Source organism: Danio rerio, chromosome 6 (assembly GCF_049306965.1).
Source record: "Danio rerio strain Tuebingen ecotype United States chromosome 6, GRCz12tu, whole genome shotgun sequence".
Taxonomy (NCBI): domain Eukaryota; kingdom Metazoa; phylum Chordata; class Actinopteri; order Cypriniformes; family Danionidae; genus Danio; species Danio rerio.
Genome location: NC_133181.1, coordinates 26,161,495 through 26,185,971, shown reverse-complemented (window position 1 = coordinate 26,185,971; position 24,477 = coordinate 26,161,495). Strand labels below are relative to the sequence as shown.

The 24,477-nt window shown below is 41.0% G+C and overlaps 1 protein-coding gene across 2 annotated transcripts in view; it reads right to left on the bottom strand.

The window, feature by feature from the left end:
• The window catches only part of pik3r6a (phosphoinositide-3-kinase, regulatory subunit 6a), a 29,035-nt gene that overhangs the window by 3,047 nt on the left and 1,511 nt on the right, over positions 1-24,477 (bottom strand). For both annotated transcript variants that reach the window (XM_073952408.1, NM_001083008.1), the window contains 4 exon segments: positions 10,640-10,760; positions 2,463-2,536; positions 1,751-1,865; positions 216-286 (listed from right to left, as the gene is read on the bottom strand). In XM_073952408.1, coding sequence (XP_073808509.1) covers positions 216-286; positions 1,751-1,865; positions 2,463-2,536; positions 10,640-10,760 — 381 coding nt within the window.

Genomic DNA, 24,477 nt, shown 5'->3' with positions numbered 1-24,477 from the left:
ATAGCAATTTCAATGTACTATTTTTGTCAGTTAACCAGTAAGACATGTAAATTGAGGAGTTTTTCATGTTTTTATTTAGTGCATTATTTACCAATCCATGTAAAAGTAATGTGCCAGGTGCTAAGCCATTTGAGACATTTAAAACAGGTCAGGCATATTCTCTGCAAAGCATTAACACTGAACATTATTAAGCCAAACATTAAATAATTACTTACTCTTGGATTGAGAGCTTTTTGGTAATTTGGACTTTAGAAACTCAGCCATTTCTTTGTCTTCCTCCCGTTCCCTGTAGAGCAGAGGTTACTATGGTGATGGGAAGATTGACTGTGTCATTCTCTGTCAATGCATGGTCTTCATGTCCTTCAGTTTGCTCAAGGTTTGGTATTATTACTGAGAAATCGGTCTAAAAATGTAACATGCACACTCATATGTTATGCATTTCCCTATCGTTATTTGTTTATGGTATTCTGCTGACTGTACAGTGGTTTATAACAAGTTACAATATTTGCACTGTGTTTTATAGGTAAAGTTCACCCAAAATCAAAATGTTCTGTTTATTCTGTTTACTCACTCGCAGGGCATCCAAAAGGTTTTCATTTTCAACATTTTAATATATACAGTTGAAGTCAGAATTATTAGCCCCCCTTTGATTTTTATTTCTTTTTTAAATGTTTCCCAAATTATGTTTATCAGATCAAGGATTTTTTTTTCTTCTGCAGAAAGTATTATTTGCTTAATTTCAGTTAGAATAAAAGCAGTTTTTATTTTTTTTAAAAACAATTTTAAGGACAAAATTATTAGCCCCTTTAAGCTATTTTTTTTTTTGATAGTTTACAGAACAAACCATTGTTTTCCAATAACTTGCCTAATTACCCTAACCTGCCTAGTTAACCTAATTAACCCAGTTAAGCCTTTAAATGTCACTTTAAGCTGTATAGAAGTGTCTTGAAAAATATATAGTCAAATATTATTTACTATCATCATGGCAAAGACAAAAGAAATACGTTATTAGTAATGAGTTATTAAAAATATTATGTTTAGAAATGTGTTGAAAAAAATATTATTTTCATTAAACAGAAATTCGGGGGAAAATAAACAGGGGTGTCAATAATTCAGAGGGGCTAATAGTTCTGACTGAAGTAAATCCAATGAATATTTTTTTCAGTGTTTAAAGAAGAGGATCGTGAATAGCCTGAAGGTGATTAAATTAACAACATTTTTTCATTTCCGGGTGAATTATCTCTTTACAACCATGCAGCTGGACTAAAAATATTTCTAATGCGAAGCAGTCTTTTCTCAACACTGTAGATTTTTTTTCATGGACACTTTTTAATATGAAGCTGAAATATCATAATTGTTAACACTGATAATATAAAAATTAAAGATTATTTTAGAGTAAATAAAAAGAACAAATCAGCCACATTTAAACTGGTAATAAACTATCATTATTAAAAGCAAGGAAAAAAACCTGGATTCAAAGTCAGTTTCAATAGTAAACTGGGCAAACGGCACATGCTGCAAGCATTTCATTCCTAAAATCGCTGAGGCAGAATTCTTGACTTCATTAAAAACAAAATCCTATTACTTTTGCACTTAGAGTTGGGTAATGTTTTTTTTTTTTTTTTTTTTCTCAGGCCTGAGACAGAATCCTGTCTGCTTCAGAACAGCTCAATAAGAGATTTAATAAAGGGTGTAAATGAATTGAGTGTCAGCTTCAATAATTCTTTCCAGCATGCTGAAATCAGCTCACCTGAGACGCTCAAACTCCACATCGTCCACCAGGAAATCTCTGGCCTCCACTAATTTATGAATCTGTTTTAGAAGTTCTTCCTCCTTCTGTTTGTCTTCATTGGATTTGTCATTATCTGAAAAAAATGTTTCATTTTTTAATAGCTTTCATTTTTTTTGCCAAGCCACTTCTTACCCTAAAAGAACACTTAAATATTCATTTATTCATTTTCTTTTTGACTTTGTCCCTTTATTGATTTGAACTTATCCAGCATATGTTTTAAGCAGCAGATGCCCTTCCAGCTGCAACCCATCACTGGGAAACATCTGCACACTCTCATTCACACACATACACAATTGCTTACCCACATTCACCTAGCGCATGTCTTTGGACTGTGGGGGAAACCAGGAGGAAACCCATGCAAACATGGAGAGAACATGCAAACTCTACACAGAAATGCCAACTGACCCAGCCGAGTCTCGAACCAATGACTGGTTGCAGTGAGGCGACAACGCTACCCACTGCGCCACCGCGTCGCTAACGCTTAAGTAATGTATGCAAAACGAAATTGCCCCTAGACTTAATTAGAAGGGCATCTCTTGTTATGCTGCTTCTTGCAATTAAATAAAGAAAGAGCTCTTTAGTTTGTATATCGCTACCTTCAATAAAAAACAAATGTAGCTTAAAAAAAGTATTTCTTAATTTTACTTACTAGAGGGTTTTCAGAACTCACCTGGAATAGACAGAAGCTTTTGAAGCTCTTTCTTCAGTCTTGTAATTTCTTTACATAACTGGATATCATCCATCCTGTGTAAACAAAAGGATATGTTAGTATGATGAACTTATAATAATCAAATATATATATATATATATATATATATTTTTTTTTTTATTGCTACATCTTTTACTGGTATGATACCTATAGCTGTAGATGTTTTACATCAAAACAATAAAAATAGCAAGAATTTGCAAGGTTTAAAATAATTTTTAGATTTTTTTACATTTTCCGAATGAGGTTAATGCAATCAACTCATAATCTTATCATCTTAATTATTAGTCACCTTGGAAGTATAAGGTTCTATATGTGCTCTAAATGATTTTGATTTTGAGTTTCAAAGATTTTGCATTCCATATAGCCAGGGATGGGCAAAAATAAATTGTATATTTAAAAATCTATTTTAAAATAAAATACATACTACCTTAATTTTACATGTATCAAAATAAACTACAAAATACAGTAGCCTCAAATGTATCAAAATAAAATACTGTATTTTGTATTTGAAAATACTGCGAAATACTTTACAAGGGAGCATGAAATTTCTTCGCAAACCTCAAAGGGCATATTGGATCAATCCCTTCACCATAATCTGACTCAGTGAAGTAAACATTGTTTGACAGCAACAGCAACTCTCTGAAGATGATCTCTTTAATGACTATAAAAAAGCATCTAATGCAGATAAAGAGTTGGAATAAGGTACTATATCTCTTTATTGTGTTTCCATCCATTGCATAGCCAATGGAGTTATCACATTTTGCAGTTTTAAACTCTTTGAGCGTTGGTCATATAATTAGAATATCTTATAATATTCTAATATACAAAAAAAGATAAAATAGAACTAGAACAAGAAACCATTTAAAGGGTAGGTGTTTTGAGTTAGAATACGGCACCTGGTGCCTTCAACACTGACCCTTTTCTCAATATTCTAATTTTCTGAGATAATGAATTTTGGTTTTCAATAGTTGTCATAAAAATCATAAAAATGTATAAAAATATATTTCACACTTCGAATATATCAGTCTGTGTGGAATGAATGTGTACATTATACAAGTTTCACTTCTTAAATGGAATGAGTAAAATAAATCAACTTTTAAATAAATTATTTTATTATTATTATATGACCAGCACCTGTACATCCTGCTGCTGCCCTGACGGGAGTCTGGAGCGTTTGACTGGAGGATTATTACATTTTCTGTCTAATATACTGTATTGTGCCACTCTGACATCTTTAGACAGGTATCTTTCCTCATCAATAAAGGAAATCATTTGTATTTTTTTCTTTTTAAATGTTTTTATTTTAGTTTTCCCTCTTACTTAAAGCAGTTTTTTGTTCCATTTACCTCATCATATTCGCTTCGTCATATGCAACATAATTATTTTTTGTTCCCAGAAATGCAACAGAAAGTGGGCGTAAGTACTTTCGATACAAAGCTCCTTCTGACTGGAACAATCTCCCTTCCTTTTTCAGATCAATTAAATCACTTTGTCTTTTCAGGGCTAATTTATTTTCTTTTTTGGGAACAACATGCGAATGCTCCAAATAAATGTTTTTCAATTATTTGTATATCAAATTGTTTGTATCTATTATTATATGTTTTTGATTTTTTTTAGGCTTCAGATTGTGGGAAGTGTTTCAGGTGGTGTGTGCTGCTTGTTTGTTTTGGTTGTTTGTTTCGTTAGTTGTATGCACGTTATGATCTGTTGTACTCTGTGTGATTTATAACATTTTTAGGGACCCCTCAAAAATGAGATGATTCATTTCAGGGGCTATTCCATTCAATAAATTAATTAATTAATTAACCAATAACTATATGGTGCACCTGCAGATCAACTATTGGCATTTGAAACAGTAGGCCACTGTAGGACTTATTTTATTGTTGTTTATCTTATTCTCTAGGAATCCATATTAACAATCCACCACAAATTATTGTTATTGTGCATTATTTTCCCAAGAGCTTTTCAGTTCTTCCTTAACTGAAAGTGTCTCAGTTTACTTTTTAGTGAACACCAGTACACCATCTTTAGGTGTTTTTTTTTTTCTAAAATTCCTCTGCATTTCCACCTGCAGCACTGAGACAGAGCATGATTATGTGCCGTAGGCTCCATATTCATGTTTTGGACTGATATTTTAGACCATCTAATTTCTGAAGCAAAGATGCTGATGCCGAGTTGTACACTACTGCCATTATAATTCTTTGAATTTTTTGGTCTTAGCATTGGGCAGTGTACTATTTTCAATGATTGTGGACTTGTTCCCAAAAATACCCCCACTGATTGTCTGTTATTTTCTAATTTCACATTTAATATTTAAATTAAATCGTGATTAATCAGATTTAATAGACTGAAACTTGTAATTTTGGCTATTTGAATGTAAAATTAATGTAAAGGAAAGACAAAAACTATTTAAATTCAAAATACAATTGTTTATTACAATTTTTGTTTAACTTGTAACACAGATTTCTTCATGTAAACAACATACCCACAATAAACCATAAAGATCCTGGCTTGACAGCCATATTTATTACAGAAATTAAAATACAGGCATGTTAGTGCCATTTGAATTTCAAAACAATCAATGCCAATAAAGAAAACATTGATTTCCATGTTGAATTCTAAGTTTACTGCAAAAAAAAAAAAAAGCCAAAATACAGGCAATACAGATATGGATAATAATAATAATAATAATAATAATAATAATAATAATAATAATAATAATAATAATAATAATAATAAAGTATTGAATACAAACAATTGTACTCATTGCAGGGCTGGACTGGGACAAAAAAATCGGCCCTGGCATTTTGGGCCAGAGCAGCCCACTACATCGATCAAAATGCTTCCCATCTGTGCACACACTTGAATATGTTTACCAACTCCCATTCTATAAAAGCACAAAAGCCATATATAGGAAAAAACAAGAGCTGACAAGTTAAAAACTTATTTCATTTATTATTATAATAAAATTATAATCCACACTGGAAATGTGGGTGCCTGTGTGTTTTGAGAGAGCCTAATAAATAATGAACATAACAAAACTGCCTGCTGATGCACACATTTAGGGCTCTATTTTGACGGTCCATGCGCAAAACGTAAAGCGCAGGGCGCAAACACATTCAGGGCATGTCAGAATTCATATTTGCTAATTTAAGGATAGGAAAACCCGCTTTGCGCCGTGGCGCATGGACTAAAAGGGTTGAGTTTATTTTCTTAATGAGTTATAGGTGTGTTTTGAGAATTAACCAATCAGAGTCTCATCTCCCATTCCCTTTAAGAGCCTTGCGTCGCACCATAAGCGCATTTGCTATTTACAGGATGTAAAAAGTAAGTGAAAAAACTGAACATTTCACAAGCAAACAGTAACAGTTTTTTTTTTTTACCAGAAAACAGTTAAACAGAGCATCTGCTGAGCAAGAATGAGAGATAATGGATCTACTTTCACTTTCGCTCTCGTGGATAGGGAAACCTTTACGCACAGACATCAATTAGCCTATAAATAATTAATTTCGTTTGTTAAGCGCAAATATTTGTTTCAAAACTATTTCTAAATTCAGTTCTAATTTCCAGCAAACGAATAAATGAACAATAATAACGAAGTGTGCTCAAAAACCTGAGTTATATCCTAATACACATGATGTGCCCCATATGGTCTAAAACCTGCAGGTGGGCAAATCTAAGCTTGTTTTAAAAAAAACAAATATAAATATGGATCTAATAAATAATACTGCTAATAATAATAACATTATACAAAAAGCAAATTGTTATGAATGAACTGAAAAAGCCGAGATGAAGAAGGCAAAAAAAAAAAAACTGTGGTTTTTCATATTTATGTAGGCTAGAAAATAATATGTTTTGTAATGTTTTAATCCTTTATATTTATATCATATATAAATATGTATATATATGTATATATATATATATATATATATATATATATATATATATATATATATATATATATATATATATATATATATATATATATATATATATATATATTACTATTATGTCCTATATATAGGCCTATCCCTAACATTTATTTTTTTTTTTATATGTAAAGATATTTGCATATTGCTCTACATTTGTGTGTAGGCTATTAAGCAGTGTGTAAGCGAGGCACAACTCTGCGCCGGAGTTTAGACCGAGTTTGTTTTGGTCTAATGAAAAATCTATTATAGTTTCTCAAAATAGCATTGTGCCAGCAGTGCGCCTCAGAACGCCTCAGAACGCCTTCCTTTTTAGACCAGCTGAAACTAGCAAACAAGTATTGTGCCGCGTCTTGCGCCACATTGCGCCGGGTGTATGATAGGGCCCTTAATGTTGATTAATAAAATAAAGAACAATAATAAAAGCAACGTATCAGAGACCCTTAAAAATGTTTAACTCAACAATGAAACATCAAACGTACAGTAGCTAAAAGATTTTACATTGTCAATTAAATGAACTTAAACAATTGAAAATTTGCAAGGAGTTCGCATGTTCTCCCTGCCTTCGCGTGGGTTTCCTCCGGGTGCTCCGGTTTCCCCCACAGTCCAAAGACATGTGGTACAGGTGAATTGGGTAAGCTAAATTGTCTGTAGTGTATGAGTGTGTGTGTGATTGTGTGTGTGAATGTTTCCCAGAGATGGGTTGCGGCTGGAAGGGCATCTGCTGCTTAAAAACTTGCTGGATAAGTTGGTGGTTCATACCGATGTGGCGACCCCGATTAATAAAGGGACTAAGCCGACAAGAAAATGAATGAATGAATATGGACAGATAGGAAACTAGATAGAATAGACAGGAATATATTGATCTGTGCTCCGCTGCACGCTGCAGAGTGCAGACGCAAAAGGCGAATGCCGCTCGCCGCTTCTGCTATCCCACACATGAGAAACAAGCGTGACTCTCGATTATTTTGACAAATACACACCTACGTTGCACGCTTACACAGAGCCCAACATGGAAGTTTGTGATTGGGTCTGGGTCTGTCAATAAAGAAAAGAACCAATGGGTTGCCCTGTCCGGAAAAGAAACATCTTACTTTCAGAGCGTCACAGCTCACAGGATCGTCAATCACTTAGACAGAAAAACATAACAGTCTGCTAAGTGTTTTATGGGCCGATCAGATCATAAGAAGATGATCAGCCCGGCCCAAAAAGTACGTCGACCCAGTGGGAAACTGCCCGGTCTGCCAGATGGCGAGTCTGCCCCTGGGCACAACAGGGAAAAAAAAAAAACTTATACATTTTTACATCAGTTCACAGTCTGATGTTTCAGTTAGTTTGAAATTCTTTTCAAACTAGCTACGTTTCCATCCACTCATTGTCAATATATGCATAATAAAACACTTGATGGAAATGCCATCAATTGGAACGGTTGATGGAAACACGTATAATTTTTTTACACAGTAGGATAAACTTTTTATTCGATAGAAGATATGCACATAAACTATTATGGAATCACTTTCATCAAACAAATTCCAGCATGTGCATTAAAAAACAACCCAAGCTCATTCTGAAAACGTAGTCCCGTGGACATTTTTGGAGACAGCGGAATACGTCCCGGCAGGTACTTACGGCCGTGTTAATTTTTTTCAAGCAAACGCTGCGGGGCGGTGTGACGCTGTTCCCTACCGTGCTTGCCGGCCGGCCGGCCGGCCGACCGCTTACCTCCTTGTGGAGGGCTTCCCCACTGCAACCCGTTTGTCCACTCAGGTTTCAAGTCTGGGGAAGAGCTGTTCCAGCAATCAGGTAAGACAAAAACAGAATCCCAAAAATTAAGTGGACGAGTTTCGTAACAGGGTGAGAACACGGTGAAATCCGAAAACGCGGTAGAAAAAGAAAAAAAATCAGGGGTTTTCTTTTTTTGGACGGCTTTTTGTAAACTGTTGCTTGGGTTTAGGGAAGCGAGCGGGCGGACGGGTCGATCGGTAAAATTGGTTGGGTTCAGGGATGGAGGAGGGTGGGTCAGCCAATTGGTCGTGCAGTCAATCATCCGGTCAGTCGGACAGTGGCCTCTGGTGGATTCACGTGAGAACAGCGCGGGCACGAACCGCACTCGCGAGAGGCGTCTGAGATGCGAAAAAGCGCACAACAGTATTACGCGGTCTTCAGAAACGTCCGCGGGACTACGTTTCCACAATGAGCCTGGGTTGTTAAAAAAAGTCATGTGATTTTGTTATAAGAGATCATGTGATGATTAAAATGTGGATGAACGGAAAAAAGCAGGCTGAGCACACTGTAAAACATCTTGTTTTGGTCATTCTAAAACATCAGTGTTAGTGTTATTATATTATTAATTACCTGCAGATTTGCCAAGAGTGTCTGTGTCTTCAAATGCCACCACGCGTTCACTGCGTGTCAGCATTGTCTTCTGAGGTTATTTATTGAATAAAGAAAAGATTGATGCAGCTTCTCCTACCGCAGCAAATTTCTGTTTTTACTACGTTTACTCGTTGAATGGGAATGCTGCTTTATTTGCACATCTTTTATGTGATATTCAAGTAATGCGCATAAATTTAATTCACATTTTTGGATGGAAACATTGCTAATGTCTACAAGGCATAAAGGAATAGATGCATTGAAACTTAATGGTACAAAAGCTGAAACTTAATCGTTGGCCTGTCACGATTCAAAGTCCTGTGGTGTGAAAAGAGTTCTGACTAAAAAAAGACATTGTTGATGGCCTAAAGCCACTGAAAGAAAGCTACAGTATAGGGCAGCACAGAATTTGGGTTATAGAGTACAATCTCAGAATACATAAGCTTCACAATAACATTAAACAGAAACAAAGAAGAAACTTCTGATTGACCTGCAGCACTTAAATTATTTGTTGCCCTCCAACACTTTATTTCTTTCTTTGCATAATGCACAATTCTTTTAGTCTAGTTCTGTTGTCTTGCAACTCTACTCTTTAGGTGTGATATTTGATGGCTATTCGATATTTGTGATTACTAAATCAGCATTTTATCATCTTAGACATATTGCTAGGATTAGGTCTTTCCTTTCCAGTTCTGCTAGTAGGCCTTTTCATGGTTTAATAACTTTGAGGGTTGATAACTGCAATTCTCTCTTTCAAGGTTTACCAGCAAAATCTAGACTACAATATGTTCAGAACTTTTACATTTTAGTTTTAAATTGGTTTCAGAACGGACACAAATCCACATCCACACTAGCGTTTCACCTAGCGTTTCTGTAATGATCTCCGTCCACACTACACAGCTGAAAATGTGGACGACTGAGCCCCAGAAAGTCAATAGGTTTTTTGAGCACACCTCCCCAGGTGAGAGCAGTGTACGTCAGACATTTCATAAAGGTTTTACCACTGGATCTCATCGATTGCTTGCCTTTATTTCCTGTATTGTATAAACTTATTGTATTATTAATTGCCATTATTGATTATTAACTAATATTCAGCAAAAAGTGACAGGGAGTGTTTTAAATTTTTCAATGATAACAAAAAGAGGCAGTTATGTTATAGGCTCTGTTTTGTTATAAATTTGCATGCAGTTAAATATGCATACCGTAAATATATAACTATGTAGCTACATGATGCCTTGACATTTTGTTAATATCAAAATGAAAATAGACATTTCCTTATATCATGTTTTAATTTTGTTGTTAAGATAGTGATACAACGTAACCTGGGTGATGTAAATGACATTATAAAGTACACTGTTACCTTTGAAGATTCATCCAATGTGTCCTCAGGAGTTTTTAACCATATTAAACTTGCAAAGTTTGAACTTTCCCAGTTCAATTGAACCTTGCATTTAAACATGTTCTAATACAGTTGTTTATGATTTGGTTCCTTCTTATGTTTTGCTGATTCTTTGCTGATTCATTTATTCTTTACCAGCCTCAATCCAAACATGATAGAACAGAGTGCCTTCTCTTGTGCTGCTCAATTGAAGGCTTAAAGTGCTCCCAAACTAATAACTTGAAAACAGTTCTTTAAACATTCTCTAAACAAACTCTCTTATTTATAGTTTGTTTTATTTCAGATGCAATCTTAATTAAAGCTAAACAATCCCTGAAACTAACATTTAACATTAAGTTAATCTCTTGTAACACCATTTGTAACAGCAATGAAACATTTTCAGTTTTGTTTTTTCATTTTCACAGTGCACAGTATACAACTATTTACAGTTTACTCACATGTATCGGAGTTCAGATTCCCTCCTTATCAAAATGTCTCTTATCCGTTCAATCTTACAGAGTTCACCCTCAATGTCACCAACTGTGATAGTAGAGTCCGCCATTGATACCACATCCGCATCTGAAAACAGAAAAACAAGACGATCTGGACTGAAACCACACTGATCATGACCAGGAGGAGATAAATTAAGCTTAAATTGCATCCTAGAAAATAAATGATTTAGTAAAATATACTTTCTCCTAAGATGACCAGTGCTTATGGAGAAATTTTCAAAAATTCATTTATTCAATAATTTCCCTTCAGGTTAGTCTCTATTTCAGAGGTCGCCACATCGGGATGAAACACCAACTATTCCTGCATATGTTTTATGCAGCAGATGTCCTTTCAGCCACAACCCAGTACTGGGAAACAACCATACACACTCATTCACACACACTCATACACTAAGGCCAATTTAGTTTATTAAATTCACCTATAGCGCGTGTCTTTGGACACAAATACAGGGAGGACATGCAAACTACACAGAGAAATGCCTACTGGCGATCTTCTTGTGAGGCGACAGTGCTAACCATTGAGCTATTGTGCCGCCAATTTCTGAAAAATTATCTGTTAAGATCAACTCAACCATCCCAGTGACGGATTTTGGTATGGCAATATGAGCGATTGCTACTAAATTGTTTGAATTACGAATTGTACAAATTAGATCGTACAAATTCATACGAATTAGCCACTAAATAAAAAAGTTAAGAATTGCCGTGAGATTGTGTTAGGGCACCTCACACACGCTGCTCCTGATCACAGTGTGAATCCCAGTTGTTTACATGCGCGCCGATAAAAACATGCGCTGCTCATGCTCATACTTCATGACACGAGGTGTTTTGCAGTGAGATTTGCTAGTTGACAAAACAAAAAGTTTATATAATATGATGATAATCTTATTTGGACTAAGCATGGCAATGAAGCAGAAAGTAGGGATAAAAAGTCAGGGAAGTAAGACTATTATAAATAGAATTCTTGGCCTTGAGCCGAGTCTAAGATGAGCAGATAATTCTATAAAACCTTTTATTATTATTTTTGTATTTTATAGAATTATCAAAATTAATATTCATGCAAAAGATTTCTCAAGTGATCTTAGCATATCATTCCAGTTTTGTCTTTATGTTGTTTTCCAGTTACATTTAGTATTGATTTCTGTTATTTATTTAGAATAATAGTTGCATAACGACAACAATAACGACTGTAATAATAATATTAATAATAATAATAATAACAACAACAACAACAACAACAATAATAATTTCATTTTCTTTTCGGCTTAGTCCCTTTATTAACCTGAGGTCGCCACAGTGGAATGAACGGCCAACTTATCATAACCAGCAACCCATCTCTAGTTTTGTCCATATTTTACCCAAAGTAAAATATGGGTAAAACAAACTTTTTTTTTTAAAAATGTACATGTTTAATGGTCCTTTTTTATATTAACTAGATGTAACCTTACATGGGAGGATGGGGGGGGGGGGGGGGGGGGGGGGGTTTGGGTTCCCAGGGTGCTATTAAAGCTAGGACTGCCACTAATTATACCCATTCCAAGTTGAAGTATATACACTCAACAAAAAACAGAAAACCAGTCAGTATCTAGTGTGACCACCATTTGTTTGTGCAAAGCTGCTGGATATTTGTAAGAACTGTAACAAGCTGTCATGCACAGAGATAACAGAGATACACATAAAAAATGAGAGCAAGAATAAAGTGTTGTTTATATTTTTGTTGAGTGTATAACAACCACTAAGCCTTTTTTCAAAATCACATTTAATGGACATTTTTACAAAAGTTTATAACTTTTACAAATCTTTTACCTCTAAACTAACTTCTTCCTTTGATTTAAGAGGTTCTTGAAACCTCTTTATAGCGACTTCCTCCGTATTCCTCCTGCACCAATAAATCAAGGCTTTAGCGGCAGCAGAAAATTGCAGCATGTCCAGGTTACCCGCCTCGGCTGTCAGACAACAAATTATTACTTGCAAGGGTTTAGGAGGCCTAGCATAACTCTTCCCCTGATCCTGCAATTGGTTATGTCAGTGCTTATGTGATGTCTCCTGTGGCATTGTACACTGTCTCTTTCTCTTGAGTGGCATGGAAACCGTTATGCTAGGCTGATGTTAATACATTCTGTCAGTTTCAGTCAGCTGAGTGGCCACTCAGTGCATGAGATGAGGAAACATGACAATATTCTGGAAAATAGTAATTCCATTTTTAATGAAGAGTTGTTGTGCTGACATGTTTTTTTTTTTTTTTTTCAAACCAAAGTGACTTCATATGTTTTATTGTCACTGTATCTGCCTGCAGATATACAGTTAAAGTCAGAATTATTAGCCCATCTATATATTTTTCTCCAATTTCTATTAAACAGAGAGATTTTTTTCAACCTTTCTAAAGATAATTATTATCTTTATTATTTGCCATGATGACAGTAAATAATATTTTACTAGATTTTTTTCAAGATACTAGTTTTCAACTTAAAGTGTAGTTTAAATGCCTAACTAGGTTAATTAGGCAGGATAGGATAACAGGCAAGTCATTGTATAACAGTGGTTTGTTTTGTAGACAAACACAAAAAAAATTGCTTTAGGAGGCTAATAATGTTAACCTTAAAATACTGTGGTATGCATACTGCAAAGTTTTCCAAAACCTTTGTGAATATACAGTGCATTCAGATTGCATACTTTTTCCAAATTTTTTTGTTTCGGCCTTATTCCAAAATGGATAAAAATTATTTCCTCACAATACTGACAATGTGATTTAGCTTTTGAAATTCTTGCAAATTTTCATATATATATATATAACTTAAAAACAGAAAAATCACATGTACATAAGTATTGACAGCCTATGCTGTTTCCACTGATCATACTTGAGATGTTTCAGCAGCTTTATTAGAGTTCACCTGTGGTCAATTTAGTTGATTGGACATGATTTGAAAAGGTTTACACCTGTCTATATAAGGTCCAAGGGTTGACAGTGCATATCAAAGCACAAACCAAAGACAAAGGAATTGTCTGTAGACCTCCGAGACAGGATTGTCTCAAGGCACAAGACTGGGGAAGGTTATAGAAAAATTTTTGCTGTTCCGAATGTTCCAATGAGCACAGTGGCCTCCATTATAAGTGGAAGATGTTTGGAACCACCAGGACTCTTCCTAGAGCTGGCCGGCCATATAAGCTGAGTAATCAGGGGAGAAGGGCCTTAGTCAGAGAGGGGATCAATAACCCAATGGTCACTCGGTCTGAGCTCCAGCATTCTTCTGTGGAGAGAGGAGAGCCTTTCAGAAGGACAACCATCTGTGCAGCTATCTATCAATCAGGCCTGTATGGTAGAGTGGCCAGACGGAAGCCGCTCCTTAGTATTGGAATTTGCCAGAAGGCATCAGAAGAACTCAGACTATAAGAAATAAAAAAAATTATCTGGTCTAATGAGACTAAAATTTAACTCTTCAGAGTGAAAGCCAGGCGTTTTGTTCTGAGAATACAGGGCACCGCTCGTCACCAGGCTAATCCCATCCCTACAGTGAAGCATAGTGGTGGCAGCATCATGCTGTGGAAATGTTTTTTAGAAGCAGGAACAAGAAAACGTTCGAGGTTACTAAAGTAACCCTTCGTTCCCCGAGGAGGGGAAAGGAAGCACTATAAGTGGATTGATTTACTAATCCACGTATGGGAGATTCAGTTCAGAAGCTACTCGTCTGAAAGAGTATTGAACGGGCCAATTAAGAATGAATTGGCAGCGCAAGCCTGCGCAGGTGCGCTGCATAGGCTTAATTAACTGAGCATGTAAGCACACCTGGCGCCAGCAGACGCTATCCTTTTTAAGCTGAAGAGACTTTTAACAGCTAAGGGACAGTCATTATGGCGATGGAGTATAGAAGGGTTACTTTAGTAACCTCGAACGTTTCCCTTCGGGGGGAACTCCAGCACTATAAGTGGATTGATTTACTAATCCACGTATGGGAGCCCATTGAAAGCGCCATAATGACTGCACCTTACCAACACCCATCATGAGAGAACGGTCAGGCAAGCGTGACGCACCCAGATCATGAGAGGCGCGGTCCTCCAACGTGCCCTTGGCCCAAACTTATCCCACTTCAAAAGAAGTTTTACGGAATAGGTATATTTTTTTGGGAGTCGCTAGCGTCTAGAAAATTCTAGGAATATACGACAGTACGTTGGGAAGCATCCCAGTAGGGAGGACGCTGCGGAGACCATCCGCACCCAATAGGGGAAACAAATGGAATTACATATGGACTAACCCTGAGAAGGGGGAGTGCGCATAAGAAGGTGGTTAGCAGATAGGGAAAGCACGGGTCCACCCAGGCGGGGGAACTTAACCGTGGCGGAAAAGCATATGGGGATCACCAGCGGGGATCGGCCATAGCAGGCACCTATACCCAAAACGCGGGCTGACCAGCAGGCAGACCTACAACGTAGTGGGCCAGCAAGTGACTCCTCCGCTGAGTCAGTGCTGGGGGCCTCGGAGGAATCTGCAGGGCTCACCGAATGGGGAACTTTACTGACAGACAGGAGGGTGCACATCTCTCCGTGTTAGGGAAAAAAGGCACCGTAAGCGTGTACAACACCTACCGAGTTGTTTCCTCAATCACCAAAGGTCCCTAACACCCTTGAGGAAACCAGCTCCACTCGCAGATTATAAAATCTTGAAATGTGTTGGGTGTCGCCCAGCCCGCAGCTCTACAAATGTCTGTTAAAGAAGCGCCGCGCGCACACGCCCAAGAGGATGCAACGCTCCGAGTGGAGTGCGCACGCACTCCCGGGGGGCGTGGCTGACCTCTGCTCAAATAAGCACATGAAATGGCCTCCACAATCCAGTGGGATAAACGTTGTTTAGACACGGCACTTCCCTGCTGCCGTCCGCCATAACAGACAAAGAGCTGCTCAGAAGATCTAAAGTTCTGAGTACGGTCCACATAAATGCGCAGAGCGCGAACTGGACAAAGTAAGGACAGGGCTGGGTCTGCCTCCTCCCGGGGCAGCGCTTGCAGGATTACTACCTGATCTCTAAAGGGAGTGGTAGGAACTTTGGGCACATAACCCGGGCGGGGTCTCAGGATAACGTGAGAAAATTCCGGCCCGAATTCCAGGCACGAGTCACTGACTGAAAATGCGTCCAGGTCCCCGACCCTCTTAATGGAGGCCAACGCGACCAGCAGAGCTGTCTTCAGGGACAGAAATCTTAAAGATACTGTATCGAGTGGCTCGATGGGATCAAATCGCAGGCTCGTGAGAACGAGGGCGAGATCCCAAGAGGGCGTGAGAGGGGGGCGAGTTGGATTAATTCGCCTAGCGCCTCTGAGGAACCGGATGATGAGGTTATGCTTACCCACGGTGCCGCCAGCCCCCGCGTCATGGTGAGCGGAGATGGCGGCAACGTAAACCTTGAGAGTGGAGGGCGACAGCCTACTGTCCAGCTTCTCTTGAAGGAAGAGAGCACAACACTGATCTGGCAAGATCCGGGGTCTTCTCTGCGAGAGACACACCACTCAGTGAATAGACTCCACTTCAGGGCGTAGGCGCGCCTCGTAGAGGGGGCTCTAGCCTGAGTGATGGTATCAACCACCGCGGGCGGCAGGTTACCTAAGTCTTCCTTGCGTCTATGGACCACACGTGGAGGTTCCAGAGATCGGGACGAGGGTGCCAGACGGTGCCTTGTCCCTGAGAAAGTAGGTCCTCTCTCAAAGGGATCTGCCATGTGAGGGCCGTCGTGAGGAGGGAGAGCTCTGATATCCAGGTCCGGTTGGGCCAGAGGGGCGCAACTAACAGAACCTGTTCCTCGTCCTCCCTGACCTTGCACATTAACTGCGCAATCAGGCTCACTGGGGGAAACGCATACTTGCGTATGCCCCGAGGCCAGCTGTGGCCCAGTGCATCCGTGCCGAGAGAGGCCTCGGTCAGGGAGTAAAACAACTGGCAATGAGCGTTCTCGGGGGAAGCAACAGATCGATCTGGGCCTCCCCGAATCGCGCCCATATCAGCTGGACAGACTCGGGGTGGAGTCTCCATTCTCCAGAGTGAATCTGCTGCCGTGAGAGCACATCGGCTGCACGATTGAGCATACCTGGGATGTGAATGGCGCGCAGCGACTTCAGCCGCGGGTGACTCCAGAGGAGCAGACGGCGGGCAAGCTGAGACATGCGGCGAGAGCGCATACCCCCCATGCGGTTGATATACGCCGCTGCCACCGTACTATCCGTCCTGACCAGCACGTGTTGCTGCTCCAGCACCGGAGAAAAACGGCAGAGAGCAAGGAACACTGCCAACAGCTCTAGGCGATTGATATGCCAATGCAGCTGGGCACCTACCCACAGGCCCGCAGCTGCATGCCCGCGACACACGGCTCCCCAGCCTGTGCTGGAAGCATCTGTCGAAACAACAACATGACTGGACGCCTGTCCCATAGGCACACCGGCCTGCAGGAACGAGGGGTCGTTCCAGGGGCTGAGGGTGCGGCGACACAGCGCAGTAACAGAGACTCGGTGTGTGCCCGCATGCCATCCGCGTCTCGGAACTCGATCTTGAAGCCAGTGCTGAAGTGGTCTCATATGGAGCAATCCGAGCAGCGTGACAGCCGCAGCGGAAGCCATATGCCCCAGGAGCCTCTGAAAATATTTCAGTGGGACCACTAACTTACTGTCGAGCTCCCTCAGACAGTTCAGCAGCAGGCGAGCGCGCTCTCCGAAGAGGCGCGCTACCATGGTGACCGAGTCCAGCTCCATCCCGAGAAAAGAGATCCTCTGCACCGCGGCGAGTTTGCTCTTTTCCCAGTTGACCTGCACCCCCAATAGGCGGAGATGCCGGAGCACCTCGTCTCTGTGCGCAGTCAATTGCTCCCGAGAGTAGGCTAAAATCAGCCAGTCGTCGAGATAATTGAGTACGCGGATGCCCGCAAGCGGCAGAGGCGCTAGGGCACCCTCCGCGAGTTTGGTGAAGACCCGCGGAGACAGAGAGAGCCCGAAGGGGAGGACCTTGTACTGCCATGCTCGACCTTCGATCGCAAACCGCAGAAACTGACGGTGGCGTGGAAGAATGGAGACATGAAAATATGCGTCCTTCAGGTCTATGGCTGCAAACCAATCCTGAGGACGAACGCATCGGAGGATGCGCCTCTGCGTAAGCATTCTGAACGACAGCTTGTGAAGGCAGCGATTCAAAACGCGCTGATCTAGGATTGGCCGTGACCCACCGCTCTTTTTGGGTACGATGAAGTACGGGCTGTAAAACCCGCTCTCCATCTCGGCTGGAGGTACCGGCTCGATTGCACCCTTCGCCAGGAGGGCAGCAATCTCCTCTCGCAAGACAGGGGCGGACAGGGGATTTACCCTGGTGAAATACACGCCCGTGAACCTGGGAGGCCGTTAGTCTGTAGCCGAGTCTGATCGTGCGTATGAGCCACCGCGAGGGGCTGGCCAATGCTAACCAGGCAGGCAGAGCCCTCGCTAATGACGTCATCGCAGCAATCGTTGACGTACCCGCGGAGGGGCAGCGTGGAGCGGGTGTGCTGATCCGGGGAGCGCGAGGGTCCCGCAGAAGAGCTGGAGGAGAGCGATTCACTCTGGCTCCGCACCCTGACTCCTGAGAGGAAGCTTGGGGGCTGGGAGAAGAGAGACCATTCCCCCAGCGCCCGAGAGCAGCTGGCGGAGCATGCAAACCCTGCGAGCTGAGAGGCAGCGCGTCCCAGACTGGCAGGGCTTGAGCTGTCACATCCGAAAATGGGGAGAAAATGCTCTTTGATCAAAACTTTGGTGGCACTGAAAAGTACCGTTGGAATATGGGCCCCGCCCTCCAGCGGGGAAAGAGCAAGTCTCCTCTTCTCCGGATGGCCTGTCTCAGGGACGCTTCCCGGTCCGTTTACCGGACTTAGCGGCGCCCTGGGCAGGAAGGGCTACCGGCTTTCGGCGTGCTCGACGCGCCCGCTTCGCCGGAGGCAGGGGCGGGGCATCGGCCGTTGGCGGGCGCCCTCGGCGAGGAGCAGCTGAGGTGGATGGCTCGGCTGGGGATGGAGCGGGCTTACGGCCCCGCCGATAGATGACATTGCCCATCGCATCCGACTGCTCCTTCACCACCTTGAACTCCTGGGTGAATTCACCGACGGTGTCGCCGAACAGGCCAGCCTGGGATATGGGCGCGTCAAGAAAGCAAACTTTGTCAACATCACGCATATCTGCCAGGGTTAGCCAGAGGTGGCGTTCCTGGACCACAAGTGTGGACATCGTCTTCCTCAGTGCGCACGCGGCGGACTTAGTGGTCCGAAGAGCATAGTCGGTCGCCGTGCGCAGCTCGTGTAACAAGCCTGGGTTAGACCCACCCTCGTGCAGCTCAGCCAGCGCCTGCGCTTGGTAGCACTGGTAGGTGGCCATCGCGTGCAAGGCGGAAGCTGCCTGGCCCACAGCCTTGTAAGCTCTAGCTCCGAGGGAGGCAGATGGGGCGGACCGCGCAAAGCGGGGGCGTCACGCGGACAAAGATTGACCGCAATGGCACGCTCCACCTGCGGGATCGCCTCATACCCCCTGGCAGCTCCGACATCCAGGGTGGTGAGGGCGGAGGCGGACGCAGCGCAGGCAAAGGAAGGTGCCCTCCAGGACTGCGTGAGCCTACTGTGCACTTCCGGGAAGAAGGGGACGAGAGGCTTCGAAGGCTTCGCCTTTTGATCCTCTACGTAACACCCATCTAGTCGGTCTGGCCGCGGGGCTGGGGGATAAACCATCTCCAACCCGACGGCCGAAGCAGCCCGAGAAAGCACGGCCAACATGTCCGCTTCAGGATCCGTTTTGACAGCGCTCGCTTGCCCAGAGGGGGCGAGCGGGTCCGGATCATCGTCGGACAATAAAAGCCCACCCTCCGATGCCGCGGAGGACATCTGATCTCCGATGTCAGCGAGCGTGAGAGCTACCATCTGATTAGACGGATCACTCCCAGTACCCGAAGCTTGGATGGAGCGCTTGGAGGAGCAAGAGGTCCGCGAGCCCTTGGGCGGCGAATTATCTCTTGCTGGAGCCCTCAGATCTGCCCGAGCGCCCGCTGCAGAGCAGCTCGACCGTCTGCCGCTGCGTGGACTCGCTCTGGACCGGGAGACACTTGTTCGCTCGAAGTGGCTGTAGACAGCAGGAGGAACCCTCATGAAGCTCGATCAAAAAAGTCTCTGAAGCGAAAAGGATAGCGTCTGCTGGCGCCAGGTGTGCTTATATGCTCAATTAATAAAGCCTATGCAGCGCACCTGCGCAGGCTTGCGCTGCCAATACATTCTTAATTGGCCCGTTCAATACTCTTTCAGACGAGTAGCTTCTGAACCGAATCTCCCATACGTGGATTAGTAAATCAATCCACTTATAGTGCTGGAGTTCCCCCCGAAGGGGAACGATAGTTACTATAGACGGAAAGATGAATGCAGCAATGTACAGAGACATCCTGAATGAAAACCTGCTCTTGACCTCAGACTGGGACGATGGTTCATCTTCCAGCAGGACAATGACCCAAAACACACCACCAAAATTCTGAAAATGGCTGTACACCGTCACTTCCCATTCAACCTGATAGAGCTTGAGAGGTACTGCAGAGAAGAATGGGCAAAAATTCCCAAAGACAGGTGTGCCAAGCTTGTGGCATCATATTCAAAACACTTGAGGCTGTAATTATTATGGGCTCATTATGGGCTATTGTGTATAGAATTTTCAGGAAATAATTTAATTTAATAATTTTTTAAATAAGGCTGTAACATAAAAAAATGTGGAAAAAGTGAAGCGCTAAGAATACATTCCAGATGCACTGTAATACAAAACTACCTTTGTTTGCCTGCAATGAAAACACGTCTGGAAGACGTCAACACCCATATCTGAAAGCAAGGTTTTTGTCTAAATATCTTTAAGTATTCTAGTACGGATGCTGAAACATGACTAAGCCAGCTAGCCACATTAAGAAGACCGCAAAAAAGTAGCTGCACTCCGTTTTAAAAGTTTTTGTTCTCCTGATTGTTCTTGATGTTTTCAGGCTGATAAAACTATACCAGTGAAGCAAACCGGTAGTAAAATCTATTCTTATTTATTTATATTGTTAAAAATGTCTGCTTTTTTGCAACAGCAAATCATTTAAAAGGTCATGAACACCTCCATTGAAATAATACAAAGTATATGTTGGTTATAACTTTTAGCAAAAAGTATACATTTAAAATAAAATAATACCTATTTTAGTTTTATTTTACCTAGAGTAGAGCGGTACTGCATACATTGTTTCTCTGGAAAGTCTTTGATTATTCAAATACTTATAAGAGAAAGAAATCTTTGCTATTCTATCTGGAAAAAGCCAAGTGCCTGGAGGCGTGCCGTGGGCAGATCTACTGAGTCAACAGTGCGCAAGTGTGGTGAAGCTTCAGAAAAAGATGACCGCATTGCTTGTTAAAGCTATGAGATAAACCAGACACATCACCACGGAAATAAGTGGTGTTGTGAATTATGGTAAAAAAAACCTCACCAAGGTGGTCAGGTCAAGTATTTGAGTAAAACTAAAAATGAACTATATTCATTCTTTCATTCATTTTCTTTTCGGCTTAGTCCCTTTATTAATTAGGGGTAACAGAACCATCAGATTCAAGATTTGTATCTGCCAAATATTGTCCTATCCTAAGAAACCACAGATCACTGGAAAACTTATTTATTCAGATTTAATAATGTGAAGTACAGTATAAATCTCAATTTCCAAAAACAAAATTACATTTATGAGGCTTTGGATTACAGTGTCACATATAAAATCTAACATTATTTAGCATGCTATATACAGGTAGCATTGTTCTTCAGTATCGTACAAACTCGTATCTGCAGTAAAGATTAGGCCATTTGGAAATTTTTGACATGGCTGATGTAATGATGTCATGCCATGTTCGTGCAACTGTGTCAGAATACTCAAAAAAAATAATAATAGTAAAAATTCACTCAAAAAATTATATTTGCTGCTTGTTCAAACTATGGCTGCGCAGTAGGTAGTGCCGTCGCCTCACAGCAAGAAGGCCACTGGTTCGAGCCTTGGCTGGTTCAGTTGGTGTTTCAATGTGGAGTTTGCATGTTCTCCCCATGTTTGCGTGGGTTTCTTCCCAGTGCTTCAGTTTCCCCTACAGTCCAAAGACATGCAGTACAGGTAAATTGGGTAAGCTTAATTAGTTATAGCGCATGAGTGTGAATGAGTGTATACTGATTTTTTCCAGAGATGGGTTGCAGCTGGAAGAGCATCTGCTGCATAAAACATATGCTGGCTAAGTTGGTGGTTCATTCCGCTGTGGCGACCCCAGATTAATAAAGGGACTAAGCTGAAAAGAAAATAGATGCAGGAATGAATGCTTGTTCAAACTACGTGTTTGAAATGATCTGTATCAACAATTCTTGATATTTTTGGTGGAACAACGTAATTGTTTTATGTTCAATTGACCTAAATTTGTAAAAATGATTACGATAACTTAATTTCAATTAGGACAACATGAAGGTAATGTGTGGAACCCATCATTTTTTTACAGTGATATATGTGTTGTGGGTACTCAGGGATTTATTTTGTCATAAAAGCAATGCACAGTTGCTGCACATAGCCTACACTGTAAAAAAACCCGCAGTGTTCCATTCAATTCATTCATGTTGTCCCAACACAAAATGATTAAGTTAACCTAACACATTTAGGTGGATTGCACATGAAACAATTGAGCTGTCGCCAAATAAGCTCAGGAATTGTGTTGTTTCAGCTCATTTCAAATGTTTTTTTTTTTTTTTTTTTGAGTGTATATGCTGCTCTTACACCTTGCTGACGTGACGTGACTTTGTTGACGTGGACAACATTTAAGAAGAAACCAGGCTGAGATGATTTGGGCTTTGTGACATGGCACATTATCCTGCAGGAAGTAGCCATTACAAGGCGAGTACAGTGTGGTCATCATGGGATGGACATACTCTACAGCAATTCTCAGGTAGACTGTGGTGTTTAAACAATGCTTGATTGGTTCTAAGGGGCTCAAAATGTCCCAAGAAAATATTTTTGACACCATTACACCTCTGTCCCCATCCTGAAAAGTACAATGCAGGTTGAATCTATGCCTTCAAGTTGTTTTTGTATGACTCTCAGAATATTTCTGCAGATACTGAGCTGAGCTGATGCTTTACTCTTGTAAATTTGCTTGTATAACATATTTTAATATAAAAAACAATTATATAAAAATCTAATATAAAATTTTATTATCAAACAAGTTTTAAGTACTATTAAGTTCTGTACTTCTGACTGGACGCAATGATAACTAAATAAATCAGATTAGAAGCACAACACATATTGCATTTGAAACAGAACCTTTACATCCAATCCCAATAAAGAGGTTAATTAATAAATCAGACAATGATATTCTCACATGTAAAGTATTTTTAAACAAAGTCTTATTAATCTTAGGCTTAGAAATTAGATTGATAAAAAGACAGGACAAATAACTTTAACTTTTTCCTTTGCTGTAAAGCTCTAAATTGAGCTCAGGTACATTCTGTTTCACTGATCATTCTTGAGATTTTTCAGCAGCTTAATTGGATTTCACCTGTGGTCAATTCAGTTGACTGGACATGATTTGAAAAGGTTTGCACCTGTATATATAAGGTTCCAGGGTTTATAGCGCATGCCAAAGCGCAAACCAAGCATGAAGACAAAGGAGTTGTCTGTAGACCTCCAAGACAGGATTGTCTCGAGGCAAAAAACTGTCTGGGGAAAGTTACAGAAAAATTTCTGCTGCTCTAAATGTTCCAATGAGCACAGTGGCCTCCATTATCTGTAAATGGAAGATGTCTGGAACCACCAGGACTCTTCCTAGAGCTGGCCGGCCATATAAGCTGAGTGATCAGGGGAGAAGGGCCTTAGTCAGGGAGGGGATCAATAACCCGATGGTCACTCGGTCTGAGCTCCAGCGTTCTTCTGTGGAGAGAGGAGAACCTTACAGAAGGACAACCATCTGTGCAGCTATCTATCAATCAGACCTGTATGGTAGAGTGGCCAGACGGAAGCCACTCCTCGCCTGGAATTTGCTAAAAGGCATCTGCAGGACTCTCAGACCATAAGAAACAAAATTCTCTGGTCTGATGAGACTAAAATTGAACTGAAATTGAACTGAAATTGAACTAAAATTGAGTGAATGCCAGCCATTACTTTTGGAGAAAACCAGGCACCGCTGATCACCAGGCTAATACCATCCCTAGTCGGACCAGAGGAAAAGACGAATGCAGCAATGTACAGAGACATCCTGAATGAAAACCTGCCCTAACCGGGACGACGGTTGATTTTCCAGCAGGACAATGACCCAAAGCACACCGCCAAAATATCAATAGAGTGGTTTCACAACAACTCTGTGAATATCCTTGAGTGGCCAAACCAGAGCCCAGAACTAAATCCTATTGACCATCTCTGGAGAGATCTGACAATGGCTGTACACAGTCGCTTCCCATCCTACCTGATAGAGCTTAAGAGGTACTGCAAAAAGGTATGGGCAAAAATTCCCAAAGACAGGTGTGCTAAGCGTGTGGCATTCATATTCAAAAAGACTTGAGGCTGTAATTGCTGCCAAAGCTGCATCAACAAACTATTGAGCAAAGGCTGTAAATACTTATGGTTGTATTTTCAGATTTTTTTTTATTTTTTATAAATTTGCAACAATTTCAAAAAAACTTTTTTTCACATTGTCATTATGGGCTATTGTGTGTAGAATTTTGAGGAAATAAATTAATTTAATCCATTTTAGAATAAGGCTGTTGCATAAAAAGAAAGTGAAGCGC